The sequence below is a fragment of the Vipera berus genome (genome assembly GCF_964194415.1).
Source record: "Vipera berus genome assembly, chromosome: 2".
NCBI classification, from domain to species: Eukaryota; Metazoa; Chordata; class Lepidosauria; order Squamata; family Viperidae; genus Vipera; species Vipera berus.
In genome coordinates, this window is record NC_138203.1 from 208608740 (window position 1) to 208631411 (window position 22672).

General features: G+C 38.5%; 1 protein-coding gene across 3 annotated transcripts in view; it reads left to right on the forward strand.

The window, feature by feature from the left end:
* The window catches only part of LOC308663912 (proton-coupled amino acid transporter 1-like), a 43508-nt gene extending 22199 nt beyond the window's left edge, over window positions 1–21309 (forward strand). For 2 of the 3 annotated variants that reach the window (XM_081320715.1, XM_081320713.1), the window contains exons 6-11: window positions 454–538; window positions 2232–2450; window positions 3796–3894; window positions 5035–5201; window positions 6989–7158; window positions 8031–12845. In XM_081320715.1, the coding sequence (XP_081176841.1) occupies window positions 454–538; window positions 2232–2450; window positions 3796–3894; window positions 5035–5201; window positions 6989–7158; window positions 8031–8290 (1000 nt within the window). In that variant the 3' untranslated portion in view covers window positions 8291–12845. Of the gene's footprint in view, window positions 1–453; window positions 539–2231; window positions 2451–3795; window positions 3895–5034; window positions 5202–6988; window positions 7159–8030; window positions 12846–21225 lie in introns of those variants that run through there. The other variant, XM_081320714.1, reaches the window with a different exon arrangement.
* The last annotated feature ends 1363 nt before the right edge of the window (window positions 21310–22672 follow it).

Genomic DNA, 22672 nt, shown 5'->3' on the forward strand with positions numbered 1-22672 from the left:
GAAGATAATAGTGTAGCATCAGACATATTCAAGAGCTGACTTGAATTCAAGTAGTAATAAAATAATCACATTTCCATTTAAAATGTTTTATGGAATTTAACTACTGAGAAATTCATTACATCACAATTTTGGCACGGTTTTTGAGAGCAGGTCTTAGCTACTTAGAAATGACTTCTCAACTTCATTGAGAAAAATAATACTATAGTGGTGAAAAATTTACAATTGTAATTCTTAAATAACAGGAGTTTTATTTGATTTGATTTATTCTGTCTCTGGTTGCATTATAAGATATCATTTTGCCAACGTATTTTTGAATTTTCATTGAAACTGAGCACTACATTTTTAATTGGCCTTGTATTTAGCAATATTTCAGAAGATTGAATTGATACATCAGGAAAGTTAAATATTTACAACTGTTAATCTTGCATACTTACAGTATGTCTTGTTTTTTAGGTACCTAGTGAGTTTTTTCTTAATTCTTACTCAGCTGGGTTTCTGTTGTGTATATTTTGTATTCCTTGCTGACAATTTCAGACAGGTAAGAATCACACTAAAGAAATGTGTTATAATATCCAAAGCAAGTATACTAAACATTCAGGATCATAAGCGCTATTCTAACTTTACTTTTTTATGTAGCTGCTTTCATGCTCTTTCATGTAGCTCTTTCATGTATATGGCAAGAGACTCATAGTTGAGTCTCTGGTTATCATAAATATATGTATCCAGCTGCAATTAGAAAGACTCTGAATTAAAATATTTCCCAGAAACAAAACAAACCCTTCTACGCTTGGACCAAGATGAAATGAGAGCATGTATGGTGCAGTATTATTATTATTATTATTATTATTTATTTATTAAATTTTTATACCGCCCTTCTCCCGAAGGACTCAGGGCGGTGTACAGGGCAATAAATATCAAAATGTAAATACAAAAGTTAAAAAAGAGTTAAAAAGAATTAAATAATTATGCCCAATATAATACAATAATAAAAGTGTGTTAAAACTAGATTAGGACTAGGAAGATTTAAGTTCAAGTGTATTGTCTGGTATAAAAGCATATTTTGTGCTAGTCACCATCTCTCACATCAACCACGTTGTAAAATTGTTGTTCTGGGGAAAACAGAACAACATTCTGTGTATGCGACTTCTCTTAGAAGAATGGCAAGATATGCATACAACCAATAAATTAGTTTGCAGAATATTTTCACTAAATTTAGAAAAGATGAGATGCAATTTTCTGAAATTTGCCACGTCATTTCTGATGTGCTTCCTGCATGTCTTGAGAAACCCTAAAGAATATGCTGGATTCAACGGTATTAATCTTTGAGGGAAGCAGAATACAAAAGTGTCATTGTTTTACCCCAGGCTGTGTTTTCTTCTGTGGAATCATTGCTTTTTGAATTTGAGAAAAATATTTTCATTGTTTTTTTGTCTGAGTTGCTGATGTTCTGTCAGCCATTTACATGATGAATCATGAGACATAAGTCAACAACTCAATTTCATAGTTGAATATACTATAATTAGTTGTATAACTTGGCAAGCCCTTCTCATCCTGATCTTGCTATCATAAGTTTAATATTTGCTAAATGGTGCCAGTGTCTCAGCAGATTTAATAATAAGCTTGCGCTAAATCTAAAGCCAAATGCAGTCGTTTTGTTTGTTTAATTTTATGAAGTACTGACTGCTGTGATACATCCTTTTTTTTGTAAAGAGGGCAGGTGGTGTCCTCTTACATGGCTGTTCACAACCATCTTTTCTTTTAGAACTAATGTCTGGGTATGAAATCATGAGTGGTATCATGTGAGAAATGGGAATCAAAGCTCAGTCTTTCTCAGCATCCTTGCATCAGTGTGTGTATTGTGTTGTGCTGCTTGATTAACCACACTTTTAAAGTACTTGGAGTGTGCATGCTTTCCCTTATAAATCCTGCTTAATTCGGGCTGGAATTAGAATTTATTTTATTTGTTTATTAAATTCCTATACCACTCAGCACACTTACGTGATCCTGGGTGGTTTAGAGAGATTTTCTCCACCCTCTGAGCTCAGATGTGTTGGACTAACTATAGTAATCCTGTATCCTGTGTAATGAAGTCCTACACGTCTGAGTAGCACCAGATTGAGGCAGTCTCGTGTTAACTTACTGCTGAGTAGAGTTTATTATAATCACTTTACAAATTCTGTGGAAGATAGCTGGTTAATAAACAATTTATTTTTATCATTATATTTATTCAGGTTATATCTGCTGCCAATGGTACCACCAATGACTGCAGTGCCAATGAAACTGCTCTGAGGGCTCCAACGATGAGCTCTCAGTTATATATCCTCTCCTTCTTACCATTTGTGATATTGCTCGTCTTCATCCAGAATCTCAAGATTCTTTCCATTTTCTCCATGGTGGCCAATATTTTGATGTTGAGCAGCCTGATAATGTTATACCAGTACATTGTCCGGGTATGTATAAAACCGACTCTCTTCAGAATTTACTTAGCACTTGGTGCTGCCATTTTGTTGGTTTTGCAGATCCAAGGGCAGTCAAATTCAGTGGTGAATGGAATACGCTACATATTTAATAAGGATGTCCGTGGTATTATGTGGAATAAATATTTTCAAAGAGAGATGTAGTGCCATTGTGCTTTGTCATTTAAATATCAAGCTAGGTTACAAAGGGGAAGGCATTATCACCGTACATCGCAAGTGTTTTAAGTTTTATTTTAGTTGGGCGGGTGAAATATAATAATTATGACAAAAACGTTAGAAGAAAAGTTACCTGGAAGAACAATTTGAAAGGACAGAGGAGGGATCATCAGAATGGTACATACAAATGAGTGAAGGGCTCTGGGTCGGGAAGGGTTGAATACTTCTGAGAGGTTATGAATGGCAGAATTGAAGGAGCAAATGTCATATGTGAAGAGATAGAGTGGGCCAAGCCCAGCCCATGAAACAATAATATGCTTTGTTTTGTGGATAGAATGAAAAATAACTCCACAAAGAGATTTGATTCTCTCACATACAAGTGAGACAAGTGAATTATTTCTTACTGGTAGATTTTTGTATCTGAGGGACAGCATTTCATTTAATGAGGGAAGAGTCGAGTAAGAAAAGTTTTGGTAGCTGGTGGAAGACCACCTGAGCATTGTATTCTTTTGTTTTTAGTGATCTAGGAGATTCATAGGTAGTAATGTTTTTAAACCCAACACCTTTTTAAGGAGAAGTCAGGGAAAGAGTAGAAGTAGTTGAGTTTCTATCACTTCTACATATAGCAGAGGAAAACTGTTGCCTGAGAACTTGTATAGTAGCTACTAATCAGTGTAAAGCTATCCTGTAAGAGACATTCTTTCAGTTTTGACATCATTTTGATTTAACTGCCATCTCTGCAGCGGTTTATTTTATTTATTCTTTATTTATATATTAAATTTATATGCTGCTCATTTCTCTGGGCAGTTTATAGTACTTTACCTACATTTTGTATTTTTCCTTAGCAGAGTATGTATTTCTAGTTTTTTAAAAAAAATGTTATAACTGCATAATTGCCCAGAGGGTTTTGTAAATTCGGCAGAATACAGGCACAGTGAAGCAAGAAATTATCAAGTTTGGGTTGCAGTTCCACAAGGTGGTAGCCAACAAGGTTTTTATGAGCTCTGGGAATGGTAATTCTAGGAAATAAGGATATTAAGGTTGAAAAGACTGGTGTAGAAAATCTGAGTGGGGAGGATTCTGTTGGTTTGATTCCATATAAGAGAGTTTCCTCGATTGCAACTGCTTCCTTCTACAGATCATCTGCTTTTCTTCTTTTTAGGACATTCCAAATCCTAGCCATCTGCCTATGGTAGCTGCCTGGAAGACAATGCCTCTCTTTTTTGGTACAGCCATCTTTGCCTTTGAAGGCATTGGAGTGGTAAGTCTTGCCTAGTTTAAAACAGGGCTATCCAACGTTGGCAACTTTAAGACCTTTGGACTTCAATTCCCAGAATTCCCCAGCCAGCGATTCTGGGAGCTGAAGTCCAAAGGCCTTAAAGTTGCCAGGGTTGGACACTCATGGCTTGGAATCTTGTTTTGCTAGGAACTGAAAAATAACTTAGTTCTAGTAGATTCTCAGGTGGCATTTAGCACATCTGTCTCTTTGCAGCCAGACATGTTTAGTCTTCAAGACTTTGAACCTATGACAAGACCAAAAATCTGTTACCTATTTTTGTCTATATTTGAATGACAATCTTTGTATGGCAGCATGTGACCAGTTTGTACCTGACTTGATAATGGCTCACAGCTGTTCTGGGACCAAACACTGTTTTATGTGGAGTTTTCTAACTTAGAGCTCTTATTTAGAACTCTAATTAAAATGCAACATAATGATGTACATGAGTGATCTTATCTTATATAGCTCTAATCTTTTGAACATATCTAGTTTGATGTACTAGAATAAACATGGAAATGTTTGATCCATTCTGTTCCTTTTTCCTTCTTTCTGGCCTAGTCATGTTTATCTTTTATCTTTAATTTGTAGATCCAATTTTCCATAGCAGTAATTTTTTTTCTTGAATGATTGTTGCTATTATGAGACATTTTGTTTGATTATGTCATGCATTCAAGAAATGAAAACAAGAGTAGAGCCCTATCAAATGCTTATTAGGCCTCAGCCTATGCACTGACTTCAATTATTTTGTACTCTTTTGTTTTCTTGCTTTGAGGATCAGAAGGATAATTTCTGAGGATTCAAAGCAAGACTGAGAACAAATGCTTGTGAGTGCAAACCTGTCAGATGTGACTGAAGTGGTCTGGAATATCTAATGAAGTATTAGGAACTAAGCCAGTTCAATTTTCCTCAAAATAAAAACTTTGAGAGGTCAATCAGGCTGAGAGCCAGCGATTGACTCAAACTTCCCCAATTAGTTTTCACTGAAATTGAAGTCCTGATACTCACAAGATTCATTAAGAAGACCAAATGCTAAGCATGCCCTGGTCTATGGTGAAGAGGTTAGGTTAATTAGGGGAGTAAAATGATATTCACTGAATATTTGGGGCTTTTTTTCCCTCCAAGGTGCTCCCTCTAGAAAACAAAATGAAGAACCCTCAGCACTTTCACATTATTCTGTATGTGGGAATGGCAATTGTCACCACGTTCTACCTCAGCTTGGGAACACTAGGATATTTGCGCTTTGGAGCTAACATCCAGCCCAGCATCACTCTCAATCTCCCCAACTGCTGGTGAGTTGAACTGGGAAGCTTTTGTTACCAGGCAGAGAGAAGGTCGAACTACAGGCTACTCCTGAATGAGCAAGAATGGAATTGCAGAGGTGGATGCCGAGAAGTAAAAACAATTTGCAAAGGTGCTTCCTTTGTAGGAAGGCTCTTAGAGTGTAGTCTCAGTCACTTTCTGTCTCATGTAAACATCTTCATTCTTTCTCATGGCCACCATCTCTTATATCAATCCATGTTTCTCTGTGTTCCAAATTTTGCATACTTTGAACTCATTCAAGCATGCTTCAAACAGTGCATTTTGTACTAGGAGAAAGACCAGTACTGCCACAGAAACATTTGAGAATGCAGAGCAGCTGTCCCCTGTAATTGAGTTATCTCTTAGGTTATCACATTCTCATTCATGATCCTAGGAACCAAGAACTACTTACATTAGCTGACTAAACATATTGCCTAGTGGTGGGATTCAAATATGTGAACAACCGGTTCTCTGTATGGATGCTGCTTCTGGAAGTCCATTCTGGGCCTGGGCAACAAAAAATTAGCTACCGGTTCTGCCGAAGTGGTGCGAATCAACTGAATCTCACCACTGATATTGCCACATGTAGGACATCATCACATTGGCTTAGAATACCTCCTTGGAAAATTTGTCACTGATGATAATAAAATTGTCTAGTCTTAACTCCCATAACTCATTCTCCCATTTCTAATTCTGATGAAAGCCATGAAAAATTCATTCTCCCTTCTTCTACTCCAATCACACCACCAGGTTCTCCCAATTCATAACTTATTATTGTATGGAGATGATTGAATCATTTTTCCCATTTTTATCCATTTCTAATAAAAATTCCTAGTTTTAATATGTCATCAAAACTGACAGAACATATTTCCATGTCAAAATTTCAGTAAGGAGGTACGAGATATAGTGCGACAATATATAGAGGGTATCCAAGAAAAACAATGTTGCAGAACTGTACTTGGGATTAAAAAATGTATTTTAGGTCCCAGTTCTTTCTGTTTATTTTTTGTGATCACTAAAGATAAACAGAATTAATTCCATAGGAGAGAGAGCCTATATTCATGTGTTGATTTTTTAAATATTTTTTTAAAAAATACATGCTATATTATTTTCAAAACTCAAATTTACAATAATTTTGATAATCCAGGAATGGGCAACTATGTCCTTTATTAAACTCAGTCCCATCAACTCTAGCAATATATCTTCCAACAACATTTAGTTAGCACTGGCCTCTAATTTTATAATAATGATGCAATCAGCTATCAGCTATCTGTCTCATGATGGCATATAAGGAGTTTGATTTCGGATGACATCAGAAATTTCTCACTATTTGAAAAAAGAAGGCTTTGAAATAAAACTTGTTGCATCGCTGAGTGAGTGCTCAGTTTTAAACAGGAATCCGTGCCTTTAAAAACTCATGAAGTCATAAGTAATTTTGAACAGGTACTTTAGCAGTTGTCGTATCAGGGACAGGCAATTTTTCAAAGGATATTCCTTTGACATGTTGCTTTGCTACAAGGCTATTGGACCTGGCCTTGTGGCTTTCTACAATATCCAAAGCCCTGGTTCAGGAACAACACTTTCTTTCCTCAAGAGAGACTGACTTACTTTTAGTTTGTCTCTTTACTCATGAGCCAGATTTCCCTAGTGGTCTCTGGATTAGGGAGCACAAACATTTTCAAATGGTGTAGTCACTGCACTGACTTCAATTTTTTATTTGGTTTTTCACCAGAAAGCTGAGTGGATTTAATGGTTGCCTCTTGCCTCATTTTTGCAGGTTGTACCAGTCTGTCAAGCTGCTCTACTCCCTCGGAATCTTCTTCACTTATGCTCTGCAGTTCTATGTCCCTGCAGAAATAATAATTCCTGTGGCTGCTTCCAAGGTCCCTGAACGCTGGAGATTATGCTGCAAACTGCTGCTGAGAGTATTCCTGGTCTGCATAACATGTGAGTGGTGAGAGTTTTCTTTTCACTTGGCAGGTAGAGATTTAGCCCAAGGGATGCTTTATTGTGGTAAAGATATTGCTAAGAAAATTACTGGGCTCTACAGAAAATAAAAATGGAGACTGAGTTCAGGCAGTGCTTTTGTTTGGTGAGAAAATACACCCCTTACACCAGAGGTGGAGAACCATGGCCCCTTTATGACTTATGGACTTCAGCTCCCAGAATTCCTGTGTCAGCATGGTTGGCGCAGGAATTCTGGGAGTTGAAGTCCACAAGGCATAAAAGGGCCATCATTCCCCACCCCTGCTCTACACCTACATCAAAAGGATAAAAGTGAGCTGCAGGATTGATCTGCAGTGTCTTAGTTGCTAAAAAAAAGGCAGATATGTGAAAAATTCTCTTAGGTTGTTGTGGTGATGTGACTTGCCCAATATGGTGGCCACCTCATGAATAGAGGGTCACCCCACATGACACTCAGGTCATGGTCTCAGAATTCCAAAAGGCATTCATTGCCTCAAAACATCTGCGGACACCTGACTAGTGCAATAGCTTTGTACAGATATTTGGAATAAATAATATTGTTGCTAGATTCGAGAATTCATTCCGAGCTGTTTACAAATCCCACCTCTGAGCTTGAAGAGTGTACATACTGATGGCACATTTTGTCATGATTCAGTGCGTCTGTTAACTTCACGTCCCTTTCTGTTTTGCCAGAAGAGTTTATTACAGACTAAAAACCTACTCTGAAATTAAAATGATGTTTACTTCATTTGAAGTTACAGTAAAGAAAGGCTAACTACCTCAGCTGCTTGCTCTTCAGCAGGCATCTTCCCTGACAAAGCTTTTATTTCTTTTATTCCTTTCCTATCCCTCAGGTGCCCTCGCAATACTGATTCCTCGCTTGGACATTGTCATAGCTCTGGTAGGCTCGGTGAGCAGCAGTGCTCTAGCCCTTATTATCCCGCCCCTCTTGGAGATCTTCACCTATTATTCGGAAGGCCTGCATCCGCTCATCCTGGCCAAAAACATTCTCATCAGCCTCTTCGGTATTACTGGCTTTGTTGTGGGGACATATGAATCTCTCTATGAACTGATTGTACCAACTGTGTCCAATGCCACCACTGCTTTACCATGATGCTGTAATCTCTTTCACTTTGAGAAGTTATCTGCAGTTCGGATGGATCTTGAGGTTCTTCATAGCAACTGCAGAAACCTGGGGCTCCTCCTTGCTTTCCAAATCTATTTATTTTATAGATTAAATAGATAAGGCTATGGTTAAAAAAAGGGGCTCTTATTTATTTATGCTTCTTTTTTTGTATGGGGTTGATTTAGGAGACGTCTTTTTTTTTTTAAAAAAAAGGGTGCTCTGTTATGATTATCTTTACCTGGAAGAAATTGAATGTCTTGCAAGCATCTTGGATTTTGCTAGATTTCTCGATCAAGAGCAGTGAATGTGGGGAGAATTAAGAATCCTAATATTCTGCACCAGATCATTTTTATGAAGTCCTTTGACCATCATGTTACCAGTTCATTTTTATTTTCATTGTTCCTGTTTTAAACTACTTCATGCTACCAATTTAGAAACTATTATGTCTCATTTATAAAATAAATTCCTCCTTTTGGATAGTTGCATGAAAGGCGAAATATAGCTTGAAAATGATAGCTAGCACAGTAGAGGGAGGTGCAAATGAAACTCAGTGTGTAATATTAAAAACAGATGTAGTAAATTAATGCTCCTATATCATGAAGTTTTGTGTCTATTGGTAATAACACTGAAAACTAAAAATAGTATCAAGCTGCCTAATGTATAATTCTCAGGCAACACCAATTGGACTGCATATAAAAAAGGGAAATAAGGTTTATATTGCTAAATCCAGCACTGTGCCAATCTGACTCTATAGCAGGGTTCATATCAAAATGCTGTGGGGGAAAAGTTACATGTATGAGCTGGATAGGGGATTGAAAAGTGTTTTTAAAGTTTTTTTATAGTTGTGGAAACAATAGGATATTGTAAACCAATTATCTGTTGTAATCTTTTGCTTTGTTGTAGCTTCAAGGTATATTCACTAAGCATACATTTTGAAAAATTAGAAAAGCTATGCCCTGAATGTCATGATTATAATCCAATTTCATGTAAACAATAATTTCACATGAGTATATGTATATGCACTATAAAAAACATAAGGTGAGTCAGATGCATAATAATAATAATAATAAGTTGGAAGGGACCTTGGAGGTCATCTAGTCCAACCCCCTGCTCAGGCAGGAAACCCTATACCATTTCAGGCAAATGGCTGTCCAGTCTCTTCTTAAAAACGTCCAGTGTTGGTGCATTCACCTCCTCTGGAGGCAGGTTGTTCCACTGGTTAATTGTTCTAACTGTCAGGAAGTTTCTCCTTAGTTCTAGGTTGCTTCTCTCCTTGACTAGTTTCCATCCATTGCTTCTTGTCCTGCTTTCAGGTGCTTTGGAGAATAGCTTGACTCCCTCTTCTTTGTGGCAGCCCCTGAGATATTGGAACACTGCTATCATGTCACCCCTCACCCACTTCTGAATTATTTTGCTTCTGTATTATGGAAACACTTTGAGAATTACTTAACAGTTGTAGCCAATTAGCATATGTACATAGGTTAAATTCATGGGCCCAACTTTCACGGTTTTCTTATTTCACATATAAGAGACCCTGAAAAGCTAGCCAATCAAAATAGATAAATAGATTGATTGAGCAGGCACATTGAGATTCTTATATTAAAAGTGCAATACACATCCTATTTTATATTATTTGCCTTTGTTCTCAGGAACTCTGTTTTCAGGAACAGTTTTGAAATTGAATAGTTTACACTAAGGTTATTTTCAATTTTTTTCTTCCTAAGATTTCAGCTGCTTCATGGCATTATTAAGTATTTGATACTACCATTTTTGTTTTCTAAAACAATCATACATGTGGCTTGAATTGTGGTTTCTTCTGCATTTATCTAATTAGCCAAGGGATCTGAATTTGACTGTAGACTTTAAATTATAATTAAAATGCAATTTACCTGGAAGCAATTTGTGCTCCCTGAATTCAGTAGGGCTTATTTCTTTTGGGTTATGACTTTAAAAAAGGAAGATGGGATGCATATCATTGTTTATCTCTTCCAGTAATCATGATTAGGTTGTATCTTTAACTTTTTTCATGAATAGCCACACAGGATGAAGAAGAGAACGAGGAATTATCACTCTTTAGATATGGCACCTAAATCCTTTTTTAACACTTTGAATAGATATTGAAATGTAGAATTTATGAATTATTTTGGAAAGGTTTTGTAGTCTGGTTTTAAATATCATTGTAATGAATTATCTACTTTTTATGCATTGCTATATGGTTGGTGCAATAATTAAATATATTGTGAGTTAGCTTCCTATCCCCTTTCTCATTTTTCTGAAGCTATAGATGTCTCATTAACTCTGGAATATACTTGGGGTTTATATTTCTGTCCCTATATAGTAAAGCATGTGAGAAAATAGACAAATATTCAATATTCTGGTCTTGGCAACATAATGGTGAAATGTAAATTAAAACTGCTTTAAATTTTACCTGTGAACCTAGGACATTAAGTCATGAGCAGAACCCTGCAGATTAATGGTATTGAAAGTTTTTACCATGATTAACTAGAACCTTTGCCAGGTAGCCAGAGTAGTCAAGATGAAATAAAATTTAAATGTAGAATAGAATAGAATAACAGAGTTGGAAGGGACCTCTAGTTCCTACTTAGACAGGAAACCTTATACCATTTCAGACAAATGGTTGTCCAGTCTCTTCTTAAAAGCTTGTAGTGTTGGAGCATTCACAACTTCTGGCAGCAAGTTGTTCCACTGATTAATTGTTCTGTCAGGAAATTTCTTCTTAGTTCTAGGTTGCTTCTCTCCTTGAGTAGTAATGACACATTTCTAACTTAAAAAAAATAAACTGATATTTTGACTTTGTAATTATTTCAAACAGTAGAGTTGAAAAGGTTATGCCTGTGCACTCTTGCAGTTGTAGCATCTTGAACTGTTATAAGTGATTATGTGAACATTTAGCACATCCATTTTACTGAAACAAAAGCTGAATGGATGCAGAAAGTAGAAAAACAAGGGAACTTAATGAAGTTGCAAAGAAACATTATTGCATTTGATACTGGCTTTTTAACTTTGGGATTACCCCACTTTTCAATAGCAAGTGCCATTAAGACCAATTTGGTAGATGTTAAATATAACCTCCATAGAAAATGCAGGATTTTAACATTTACTGATTTGTAGATCTTCCATTATTTGAAAAGTTGATCGTCCCATAATATTGCATTGATAGCATTCTGCTAGTCCCTGCGTGTCCAGGTTTGGCTATTAGTTATATTCATCACAGCCACTGTGTGAAATGAATTTGTTCGCTTATATCTCAATTGATGCCTTAATATGTCTGTAATTTATGGTTCTATAAAACTTTGTATTCTGACGGAACACTATGTGAAGCATTCTTCTCTGTGGGAATATTATTTCTTCTTGACTTCTAGAGAATGAACACTTTTTCCAGGCAGGATTTTAATGAAAAAAATCTACATCAGACATTACTGCTAATTATAACCTATATCCTTGGCATTGTGGCTGATGGCCTTGTCTGCCTATATATGTTAAAATTGCCTGCGTACAATTATCTTTTACAGTTTCTTTTTCGTTCCCTTTAGAATAAACTGTGGCCTATTTGTATTTTCTTGCACAGCACAGAAAGAGGCGGTTTTGAATTACTCTTGCTTCCAGTAGTCCTCACAGAAGGATAAAGCTACAGCATTTGTTCTGTATAATTACATCTTAAGAGTTTTTTGATCTGTTGTCTAGTTGTGTCTGTAATGTAGTCCTCCTCCATCCTAGTCCTCCTCAGATCTCATACTGAGTCGGTAATTATGGGATTTGAAGTAAACATTTCTGATGTCTGTCTCCATAAGTTATCTTCGGTCATCTGGTCTGGTCTGTCTCTGATAGTGGTTAAAAGGGCATTTCAGTGTCAATCAGGTCTCCTTACTTTAGTTTTATTTATTTGTAAAAGAAGTGACTGCACTTGTGAAACTAGATATGTGCAAAATCCAAACAGAGCTTTGGTATTCCCCAAATGTTTATGACTATCAAAGTTCCCAAAACTGATTTCCAAAGGGGACCACATGGAAGGCATTGAGATCAATGCATACATCTAAGAAATTGGGACACTACATATTTGGAGACTAGATGAAAGCCCCAGCTAATGTTTGTACAGAGCTTTGAGAACAGTTTCCAATTCCTTAAGGTTACTCTTAATTTACCACTTTGGACTTTTGCCTTCAGTTGGATATACTGTTGCTCCTTTTAGGGTAGCTTGGTGACACATATTTTAAATATGGTGCAGAATTAATCAAAAATATTTTGGGTAACCTAAATTTAGGAAATGCATGCAATTATCCTCAAATGTTTCCACAAGGAGTGACTTTGAAAAGAGAAAACGATGTCTGTTTGTGTGTCTATCGAAGCAGTCAATGTTTATTTATTTGTGCCTACATGTGTGTACAGCAAGCCACTATGTACATTGGGTGTACTCTGTAGGAGACACAGGTGATGTTATGTATGATAATGCTGTAACTGAAGGGTATATTTTAGTGGATGTTTCATTCAATAAATTCAGTTTTTTTACTGTATTATAAGATTCCACACTGACTTTGGTTTTTTTTCCATATTGCTTATAATTTATAATACTTAAGATAAATAAAGTAATAACAAACATGCACTGGCTATTCCTCAACATGGTATCTGAACTAAAAGCTACACAAAATCAAGGCAGCTGTTCTTATTAACTGTTCACAATTTAAATAAAGCAACAAACCTGTGACAAGACACACACTGACAGAATTGCAATACAAGGTATTCCTGCTTGGCATATAAGAATATTTCAGGCAAATGTGTGCTCCAGTTCTTTAGACAGTGAAAACTCAGGATGGTGTAGTGGTTGCTGGAGCAGGACTGGAGAAACCAAAGTTCAAATCCACATTCAGTCCTGGAAGCTCTGTCCAACCTACACTCAGGGTGGTGTTTTGGAATGAAATAGGTCATAAAAGTATGCTTACGTGTAACTGAGCAAGCATAGAAATTTAGGAGATCTGGTGGCGCAGTGGTTAAAGTGCAGTATTGCAGACAAATTCTGCCCACAGCCTGGAGTTCGATCCTGATGGGGCTCAAGGTTGATTCAGCCTTCCATTCTTCCGAGGTCAGTAAAATGAAGAACCAGTTTATTGGGGACAATATATAGTACTGACATTTGTAAACCACCCAGCAAATGTTGTAAAGCACTATGGAGCTGTATATAAGTCAGTGTTATTGCTCTTTAGGCAAGTAGCTTTCATGCATCCTCTACTCATAATATCCATTAACAGAAGTTTTAGTCAAGAATTAAGGATCTGCAAGGAATGAAAAAAAAATCTTGGAACAAAACTCTCAACTCATCCTCTCATCTGACTCCATCAGAATGCTTTGGATGTTCCATAGCTCATCAAAACAAAACAAAATCAAATTTAAAAGAAATGTTTTTAAAACGGTCTCCTGAGGAATGCAGCTGTGCTCGGTTCCCAAGGACCTGACCTTGAGACTCTACTTCAGGGGTGTCAAACTCAATTTCATTGAGGGCCACATCAGAATTGTGGTTGCCCTCGGGGGGGTGGGTGGGTATGGCCAGGGTGGGCGTGGCCTACTGGGTGGGCGCAGCTGGAGTGCGTATGGCCTACTGGGTGGGCGTGGCCAGCTCTACATCATTGGCATCAAGGATGCCTATGGGGGCCTGGGCAGGAGTGGGACAGATCTGGAGGGTCTCTGGGCCAGGGCCAAGGCAGCGGGGACCGTTCCCTCACTGTTTCCAGGATGGCTTCGGGGGCCACATGAAACCACTTCGCAGGCCGGATGTGGCCCCCGGGCCTTGTGTTTGACATGTCTGCTCTACTTGGAAAGGACCGGTGAACTTTAATTCCCCAGAAGCATATTTTTCCCCACCTTTATCTGGCCTTCAGAGTTCGTGGTAGCCTGGCACCAAAAGAACTTCTGGAAGCCTAGTTGCGGAGTATTGAGGTAGCATCTAATACATATTTTGAAATGCAAAACATTTATTTAGTTTTCACTTTAGGAAGTGAAATATACTGGGGTTATCTCTAAGATAAAATGTTTTTGTTTAGATCAAAACTCTGCTTTGAGTTTGTGTATGTGTGAATGACTTTCAATTAATGTTCATACAGCTATTTTCAGCATCTTTGCTAATCAAGCCTGCTTTGATCCAGTGTCCCGTGTGCTGTAACATTTTCATGCTGAATAATAAATGGAGGAAATATCATCAAGGCAATTAACACCTGGGCAATTCCAATCATTAGATACAAAACTGGATAAGTGGACTGGACTAGAAAAAAAAACCCTAGATGGGAAGAATAAAGAAAAATAATGACAATGAATCATGCCCTTTATCTAGGCAGCAATGTTGATTGACCCTACTTATAAAACAAACTGGGAGTGCAAGTACTTCAGACAGCTGAAGGATAAAAACATCTGGAGCACCATTTAACAACTTCAGTTCCCCATATTTTTTTTAAATGACAAATTAAAAGCACAGAAATGAGGCCTTTCCCAATCTGCTCCTTATATTTTGAATACTCCTTTTCAGAAAGTAGTATTTTTCAGTTTTAATAACTGAAGATTTGTTAAAAGGTTTCACAATCCATAGGTATTGCCACCCTTTTTAATGCAGTGGAAACTGTCAATATGGACAATCAGAACAGCATTGCTCCTGCTTTTTGAGTAAGACCAAGGCAATGTCAGACACAAGTCTGTTTGTGAGTACAATGGAATTTATAATCTTTCCAAGGCATCCGTTTTCCCATCAAGGAGCATGGGAAGCTGTCTTGAACCGTCCCCAGTTGAAAATTCTGGAGATTTGAGTCTGGACAACCACCCTGCAAAGTAAGTTGTCTACCCCAAATGATCCCTTAAACCCTAATTAAGATGAACCATGAAGGGTTGACATTGGTAGCTTTAATCCACACATGCTTGGATAATAGAGCCTTGGTGGAGCAGTGGGCTAATGCCTCCTTAAGTAACACCAGCTGCCTGCAATTAGTGCAGGTTCGCATCCCACCAGGCTCAAGGTTGACTCAGCCTTCCATCCTTCCGAGGTAGGTAAAATGAGGACCCAGATTGTTGGGGGCAATAAGCTGACTTTGTAATAATGCCGCTTGGGGGGGTGTGTGAAAGCCCTAATAAGCAGGCATATACATAGAATGAAGGCTACTGCTAAGCTTGTAAGCCGCCCTGAGTCTTCGGAGAAGGGCGGGATATAAATGGAATTAAAATAAAAAAATAAAAAAATAATAGTTTTGCTCTGGGAGCTACTTCCCATATTTCATCCCCATTACACCGACTTACACAACTCCTAGAGTACACTGCAATATAGTAGAATATTATATGACAGAAAGCAAGAAACGGATCCAAACAACACCTTCTGTGCTCCTCACCTTTGACCAAAACTCAGAGGGTGTTTCCAGTCCAAGCATTTATTGTACAATTCCACTGTAAAAGTCCAAACAGTGGCATTTTCCATTCGAAATCTTCCCACGGTTTTCTACAAACTTTTTTCCCCCTTATCACGAATAGTAAAAAGAGAAACATGGTTTAGCTGGGTAATGACTTTTGACTGGCAGCACTAGCAGCCTTCCACCTTGAGACTCCAGAAAGAGTGCAGAGAAGAGCAACAAAGATGATTAGGGGTCTGGAGACTAAAACACATGAAGAACCGTTGTATGGCACTGGGTATGTCTAATCTAACAAAGAGAAGGGGTGATATGATAGCGGTCTTCCAATATTTAAGAAGCTACCACAAAGAAGAGGGGTGTGTGTGTCAATCTGTTCTCCAAAGAACCTGAAGGCAGGATAAGAAGTAACAGACGGAAACCTATCAAGGAGATATCCAACCTAGAACTAAGGAGGAATTTCCTGACAGTGAGAACTTGAAAATACCCAACTCTCAGCTTCATGAATAAAACTGTTTTATTGTCTTAAAACAACAAACAAACAAACTGATCCATACTTGGCATAGGATCAATCATTGTAACTGTAGAAGTTTGCAAAGTATGTAGAACTATGATTTCTAACTGAAAGTTTCATAAAGAAACTGGGCTCTTATTTTAGCTTTTGTCATGTTTGTCTATTATTATATAAAAAATATGCAATGTAACTGGCTGCAGTTAGAGAAAATTAAATGAACTTTCTAGGTTCTTCAGAAATATCACAGGTCCTGAGAAACTCTAGCAGCATCCCACTATATACCAGTAGCACAGGACAGAAGTTAGAACTTGTCTTCTGACTGGCTTCACAGTTTGGGATCATTTAATATGAAATTGCATTCAGTACACTCAAAAGAGTTGTGTTAATACCAAGGAAGTATAAATTTCCTTAAAGTTACTAGCATGTTTATATTGTATTACACTTTAACTGTGTGTACCATTCATCTCAACAACACAGACATTTCATCATAAAATGTTTTTATATATCATCATAAAGATGTCCATGGAGATTCTCAGACATCCAGGTCATAGTTGTCAAAATTGAAAATAAAGATGCTTTTTCCCCATAAATGAGTAATTGATTGGCTAAACAACTGCATATCTTTCTAAGAAGGTACTGTAGGTTTTCGTATAACTGGTTTCCGTGCTATACAGACAAAAGACAGAGGAGAATAAGATAAAATAGTCTTTTCCCAGCACCAGTTTGGTCTAAGTGATGAAAGCACCAGGCTAGAAATCAGGAGACAGTGAGTTCAAGTCCTGCCTCAAGCATGAAAGCTGGCTGAGTGACTTTGGTTGAGTCACTCACTCTCAGCCAAACCCACCACAAAGTGTTGTTGCTGTGGGGAAAATTGGAGGAAGAAAGTGTATTAGGTATATTCACCACTCTGAGTTACTTATAAAAAGAAATAATAAAGGCAGGAAAAATCTATCTATCTATCTATCTATCATCTATCTATCTATCTATCTATCTATCTATCTATCTATCTATCTATCTATCTATCTATCTATCTATCTATCTAGGTTTTGATCTTTAAGTCCTTACATGGCATGGGTCCGGGATACCTCGAGGACCACCTGCTGCCGGCGTCAACTCCCCTCCGCCCTGTGCGTGCCCACAGAGAGGGCCTCCTCAGGGTGCCTCCGGTCAGGGAATGTCGACTGGTGGCCCCCAGGGGGAGGGCCTTCTCTGTGGGTGCTCCGGCATTATGGAACCAACTACCGGTTGAGCTCCGGATGGCATCGGACCTTCGCTCCTTCCGGCGCGGGCTGAAGACCCACTTATTTGAACTAGCTGGTCTGGCCTGATGGGGAATATTAGGGTTTTGTAATGGGTTTTTTACTATTTTATTGTCATTGTATTTTAATTGGGCATTGGTTTAATTTCTTTTTAATTTTTGTACTGTTATTTATATATGCCCTGTTAACCGCCCTGAGTCCTTCGGGAGAAGGGCGGTATAGAAATTGAATAAACCTAAACCTAAACCTATCTATCATCTATCTATCATCTATCTATCTATCTATCTATCTATCTATCTATCTATCTATCTATCTATCTATCTATCTATCTATCATCTATCTATCTATCTATCTATCTATCTATCTATCTATCTATCTATCTATCTATCTATCTATCTATCTATCTATCATCACCTAGATCAGGGCTTTTCAACCAGTGGTACGGGTACCACCTGTGGTACATTGGCACCTGTCAGGTGGTACGCAACCATCCTAGAAAAGTGGTAGAGGGGGAGGGGGATGAGCTGAACCGGTGGCAGCACTGCACAAGCCTGAGCGAGAGATGGCTGGAGCTGCAGGGCTGTCAGGGCTCAGCGGAAGCGCCAGGATCAGCGCCAGGCTCCAGCTGGAGCTCAGCACTGATCCTGGCGCTTCTGCTGAGTCCAGAAGAAGCGCCGATCAGCTGGAATGTTGCAGCATCTCCAGGGTCTTGTGATTTACATTCAGATGCTTGGCAACTGATTCATATTTATGACGGTCACAGTGTCCCAGGGTCATGTGAAGTGACCAAAACCTGCTGCAACCACCCAGCAGGGGGGGGATAAAAACCAACCCAGCCCACCCTCGCTGCCAATCCTCAACAGAAATGCTCACAACAATGAAAACCTCGGACAGGAGGAAGAGCACCGCTGGGTGGGCAGGCAGGTGTCTTGCTCGGCTGTGGCTTGAGGGGCACTTTTTTCAGTGCCATTGTAACTTCAAACAGTCACTAAGCGAACTGTTGTAAGTCGGGGACTACCTGTACTTTATCACTTTTTTCCTTTTTTTTTTGGGTGATCGAGTTTTTGACACCTTGCTAGGCAACTGGTGGTACTCGGATGTTGCCATATCCTAAAAGTGGTACAATGGGTGAAAAGATTGAAAAGCCCTGACCTAGATTGACTCTTTGGGCCAATTGGAAAAATTACATCACTGATCTGCTTCTTCAACCAGGTTTATTCCCTCCATGTTTTGCAAAGTATCAGAGGGCAAGACAAAAAAAAAGGATGGAAACTATTCAAGGAGGGAAGCAACCTAGAACTAAGGAGAAATTTCCTAACAGTGAGAACAATTAATCAATGGGACAGTTTGCCTTTAGAAGCTGTGGGTGCCCCATCTCAGGAGGCTTTTAAGAAGAGACTGGACAGACACTTGCCTGGAATGGTATAGGGTCTCCTGCTTGAATTAGAAGACCTCCAAGGTCCCTTCCAACTCTGTTATTCTGTTATTCATGTCAGCTTATATTATTTTTGGAATCCAAGTATCAGTTATTGGGGGGAATAGAAACAGGAAAAGATGATTATGACCTTAAGAAAGAGGATAATGGAAAGGTGCAATTCTAATATTCTTAGAGGATTCAGTTAGAGTGACAATACATCCATAAAGGAACAAGTAAAGTTTATGATATAAGAAATATGTTCATTCTTTAAGATACCAGAAAAAATAATGAACAAAACAAGCTGTACACTGTTGACTAGAAATGTTCTATTGGTACCAATTTTGTTAACAAGCACAGCTGCTGATAGCATTTCAGAAAGAGAGAGAGAGAGAGAGTAATCACAACAGAAGAGATTCATACTGATCTCAGAGAAAGGATTAAAACTTTCACCCAGAGCAATTATTCTATAATGATTTTTGCAATGATTGCATTCTTACAGAAATTCTAATAAGCAAAGTACAAGTAGGAGATCCTACAATGCAGGTCTCCTGCCTCTGTTTCACTTTGTGGAATAACTAAATAGGACTTTCTTCAAAGAGCAGGAGCTGATCCATCTGTCATCTCCTTTCCCAGAGCAAGGAAGATGGGCCACAACGGGTCTTGCCTAGTCAGCAATATCTTCTGTGCATGCAACAGAATGATAAATAAGTCATTCAATCTCAGTTTTGTGCTTCTGCAAAGAATACCATAAACATTTGTGTTATGTATTAGTTTGAATTGATAACGGTTGTTATAATCAGTTGTTGTGATGTTTGAAAAAAAGTCTCCAACTGTTTCTGAGCAAACAGCTAGCCTACAATTTAAGCAGGAAATTGTGCTTTAAAATGGTCGCCGCCTAGTGGTGGCAGAGTATAAATAAATGACAAGTGGTTGTCAGAGGCACTTCTGTGTTTCCTTCAATAAAAGAGCAGTTGTTTAACCTTCGGTTTGGTCAATGTCTCATCAAACTCAATACACAATAATTTGTACCCTTGCACATTGTGTTTTTTGGACTGCAGCTCCTATCCCCTGTGCCATCAGGGTATTATGGCAGTTGTGATCTGAAACAAGTGGGAAATTTGTTTCCTCAGATTGTAGCAGTGAGTGGAAGGGACAAGAAACTATCTAGGGCCTAGTCAGGCAGGTGTTGCAGGCTATGGGGCAGCCTTGGAAATCAAGGGTTGCGGCCAGCTTTTCCATTACCTGCTTTTCCCACTTCTTGTTACTGCAGACTAACTGAATCACCAAGAGGTTCCCCAGGATGACTAGCAATGGTGATCATGAGGACAAAGGCGAGGAAAGTTACCACACACGAGATAGAGGCCACTTTCCCTCCCCAACCCAGCAGACCGGTTCCTCTGTAACTCTTCCTTTTCCATTCCAAATTTACTTGGATGTTGCAGGCACTTGGCCAATTCTGGGGCCTGGGAAGGGAGTAACTGAGGAACTCATTCTTAGGTATTTTTACATGCCAAAGACGACGAGATCCCCATACAGTCCCCTTTAAAAGAGGAGAAAGATTGCTTGGTTCTTTGCAGAAACTTGACAGAGGAATTGGTCAGAATTTCTTCCCAAATCTTTTGCTTTTTCTATAGTAATTTCAGAGGAAGCAAAGAGCGTTAATCCAACCTGCCAATTCAAGGAGAGGCAAAGCCAGAGAAGGGGTCAAAGCTATATCAACCATTTTCCTTTCCCAAGCGCTGGACCTTTCAGAATCGTGCTATGGTATCCGGTCATTCTCAGCTAGAGGATTTTGCTGGGAAGGAGAGTAGTCCATCTTGGAACTAATTTAGGTTTCTAGAATTAAGGAGAACTTTCCTAACAATTAGAACAATTAATCAGTGAGACGACTTGCCTCCTGAAGTTGTGGATGCTCCATCACTGGAGTCTTTTAAGAGATTGGACATCCTTTTGCCTGAATCAGTAAAGGGTCTCCTGACTGAAGAGGGTTGGGCTAGAAGACCTCCAAGGTCCCTTCCAACTCTGTGATTCTGCAATTCATTCCCAAATGGTGCCCTCCCCCCATCGCTGTAGTCAAGACTATCCCTGTGCCCACCTGGCCTCCCGTTGCCTTCCAGAAGTCGCACACAAAGAAACTAGTCCTGTGGAGGGTGCACCTGGCCATTCCGTGCTTTTAACCTCGTCATGGCGCTGGCTGTACACTCTTGCGGCAGTCAGATCATTGCCTTTCCCCCCTCAACGCTGTAGGAAGGAGGGCGTGCAAACGAATCGAGGTCACGTGTAAAGCTAAGGCTTGTACTGTTCTTAGGAAAAGTTGCCTCTGTTTTTTTCGATTTCAGATTTGCCTCTTTCTCCTGTTCTGGCCCAGCAGATGCTTTGGTTCCTTTGTCCTTGTGACGTTCCAGAGTGAAGCTGAGAAAGCAGTCTCTCCTGTGGTTTTATTGTCACCTAAGTGAGGCGGTTATTAATTTTTTTCATCCATGGAAAGAAACTAAGGCTACGGAGAAAAATCTAAAACAACTAAAGCGACACTGGTGATGGCAATACATTTGGTGTTTGGAGTCGGACCATTTTGATCTCAGAACCTCTTGCAAGCAAGGTTAATAATCTCATTCAATAGTGGCCAGTGATGCAGATCAACTACTAATGTATTATTGACCACCAGATGGCATGACAAGATAAAAATTTAGGGTTGTTTTTTTAAAAAAAATAAATAACATAGGAGTCTGTACAGATAAAGCATCTTAGTCTTGCACCATAATGACCACCATCCATGTAAGAACAATTCACTGATGAAGGTGGCCATAATATTACTGTGTTTAATGTTCTAGCATCACATGAGATGAGCTTTAGTCACTAAAGCGGATATTATTTAACGCACTACTGTAAAGAGTTAGCTGAGATTATCCTCATGCAGAATACATTAATATCTGAAATGGAGCATAGATGGTTTGCGTTTGTCTTTTCTGTAGTTGAAGCAAGAAAATCTTGGGTTAAAACACTTTTCTGCAAGAATTATATAATTCCTTATATAATTTTATATAAAGTTTATATAATTTATATATAAATTATAAAGTTTACTGTATATGATATATATTGCAATATAAACTTTATATAAACCTTATATGCTTATATATAAATTATATATACTTAATATATAAGTTTACATAATTCTGAAATCATTTTCTAGAAGTCCAGAGGTTGGATAGTTTTTGTACTTATAACTTATCAACAGACAAATCAATAATTGCCTTTCTTGCATTGTGTTTGTCATGGTTCTGTAGTTTAAAATCAGTTACCCAAGTTCATCTTCATCATAATCTACTTGCACATGATATGAACTAGGCCAGGGGTAGGCAACCTCGGCTCTTTTATGACTCATGGACTTCAACTCCCAGAATTCGAGTCAGCATAGCTGACTCAGGAATTCTGGGAGTTGAAGTCCATGAGTCATAAAAGAGCCGAGGTTGCCTACCCCTGAACTAGGCATATACATCTCTACAGATGAAGATGTGCAACAAACGTATAGCTAAATGTTATGCCTGGAAAGGTCTTATAGCTGGATCAAGATTACTGCTTTATTGATGATATAAGGACTCCTCCCTTGAACAGGAGGTTGGACTAGATAGAAGACCTCCAAGGTCCCTTCCAGCCCTATGATTCTATGATTCATGGTATAATGAGATTAGACTTTTAAGTAAAAGTAAAAATTCCACAATCCGCTCTCCCTAAATAAACAGAGAGCTATGAACACTACTGATTATCTCCAATACCACCCATTCTTTT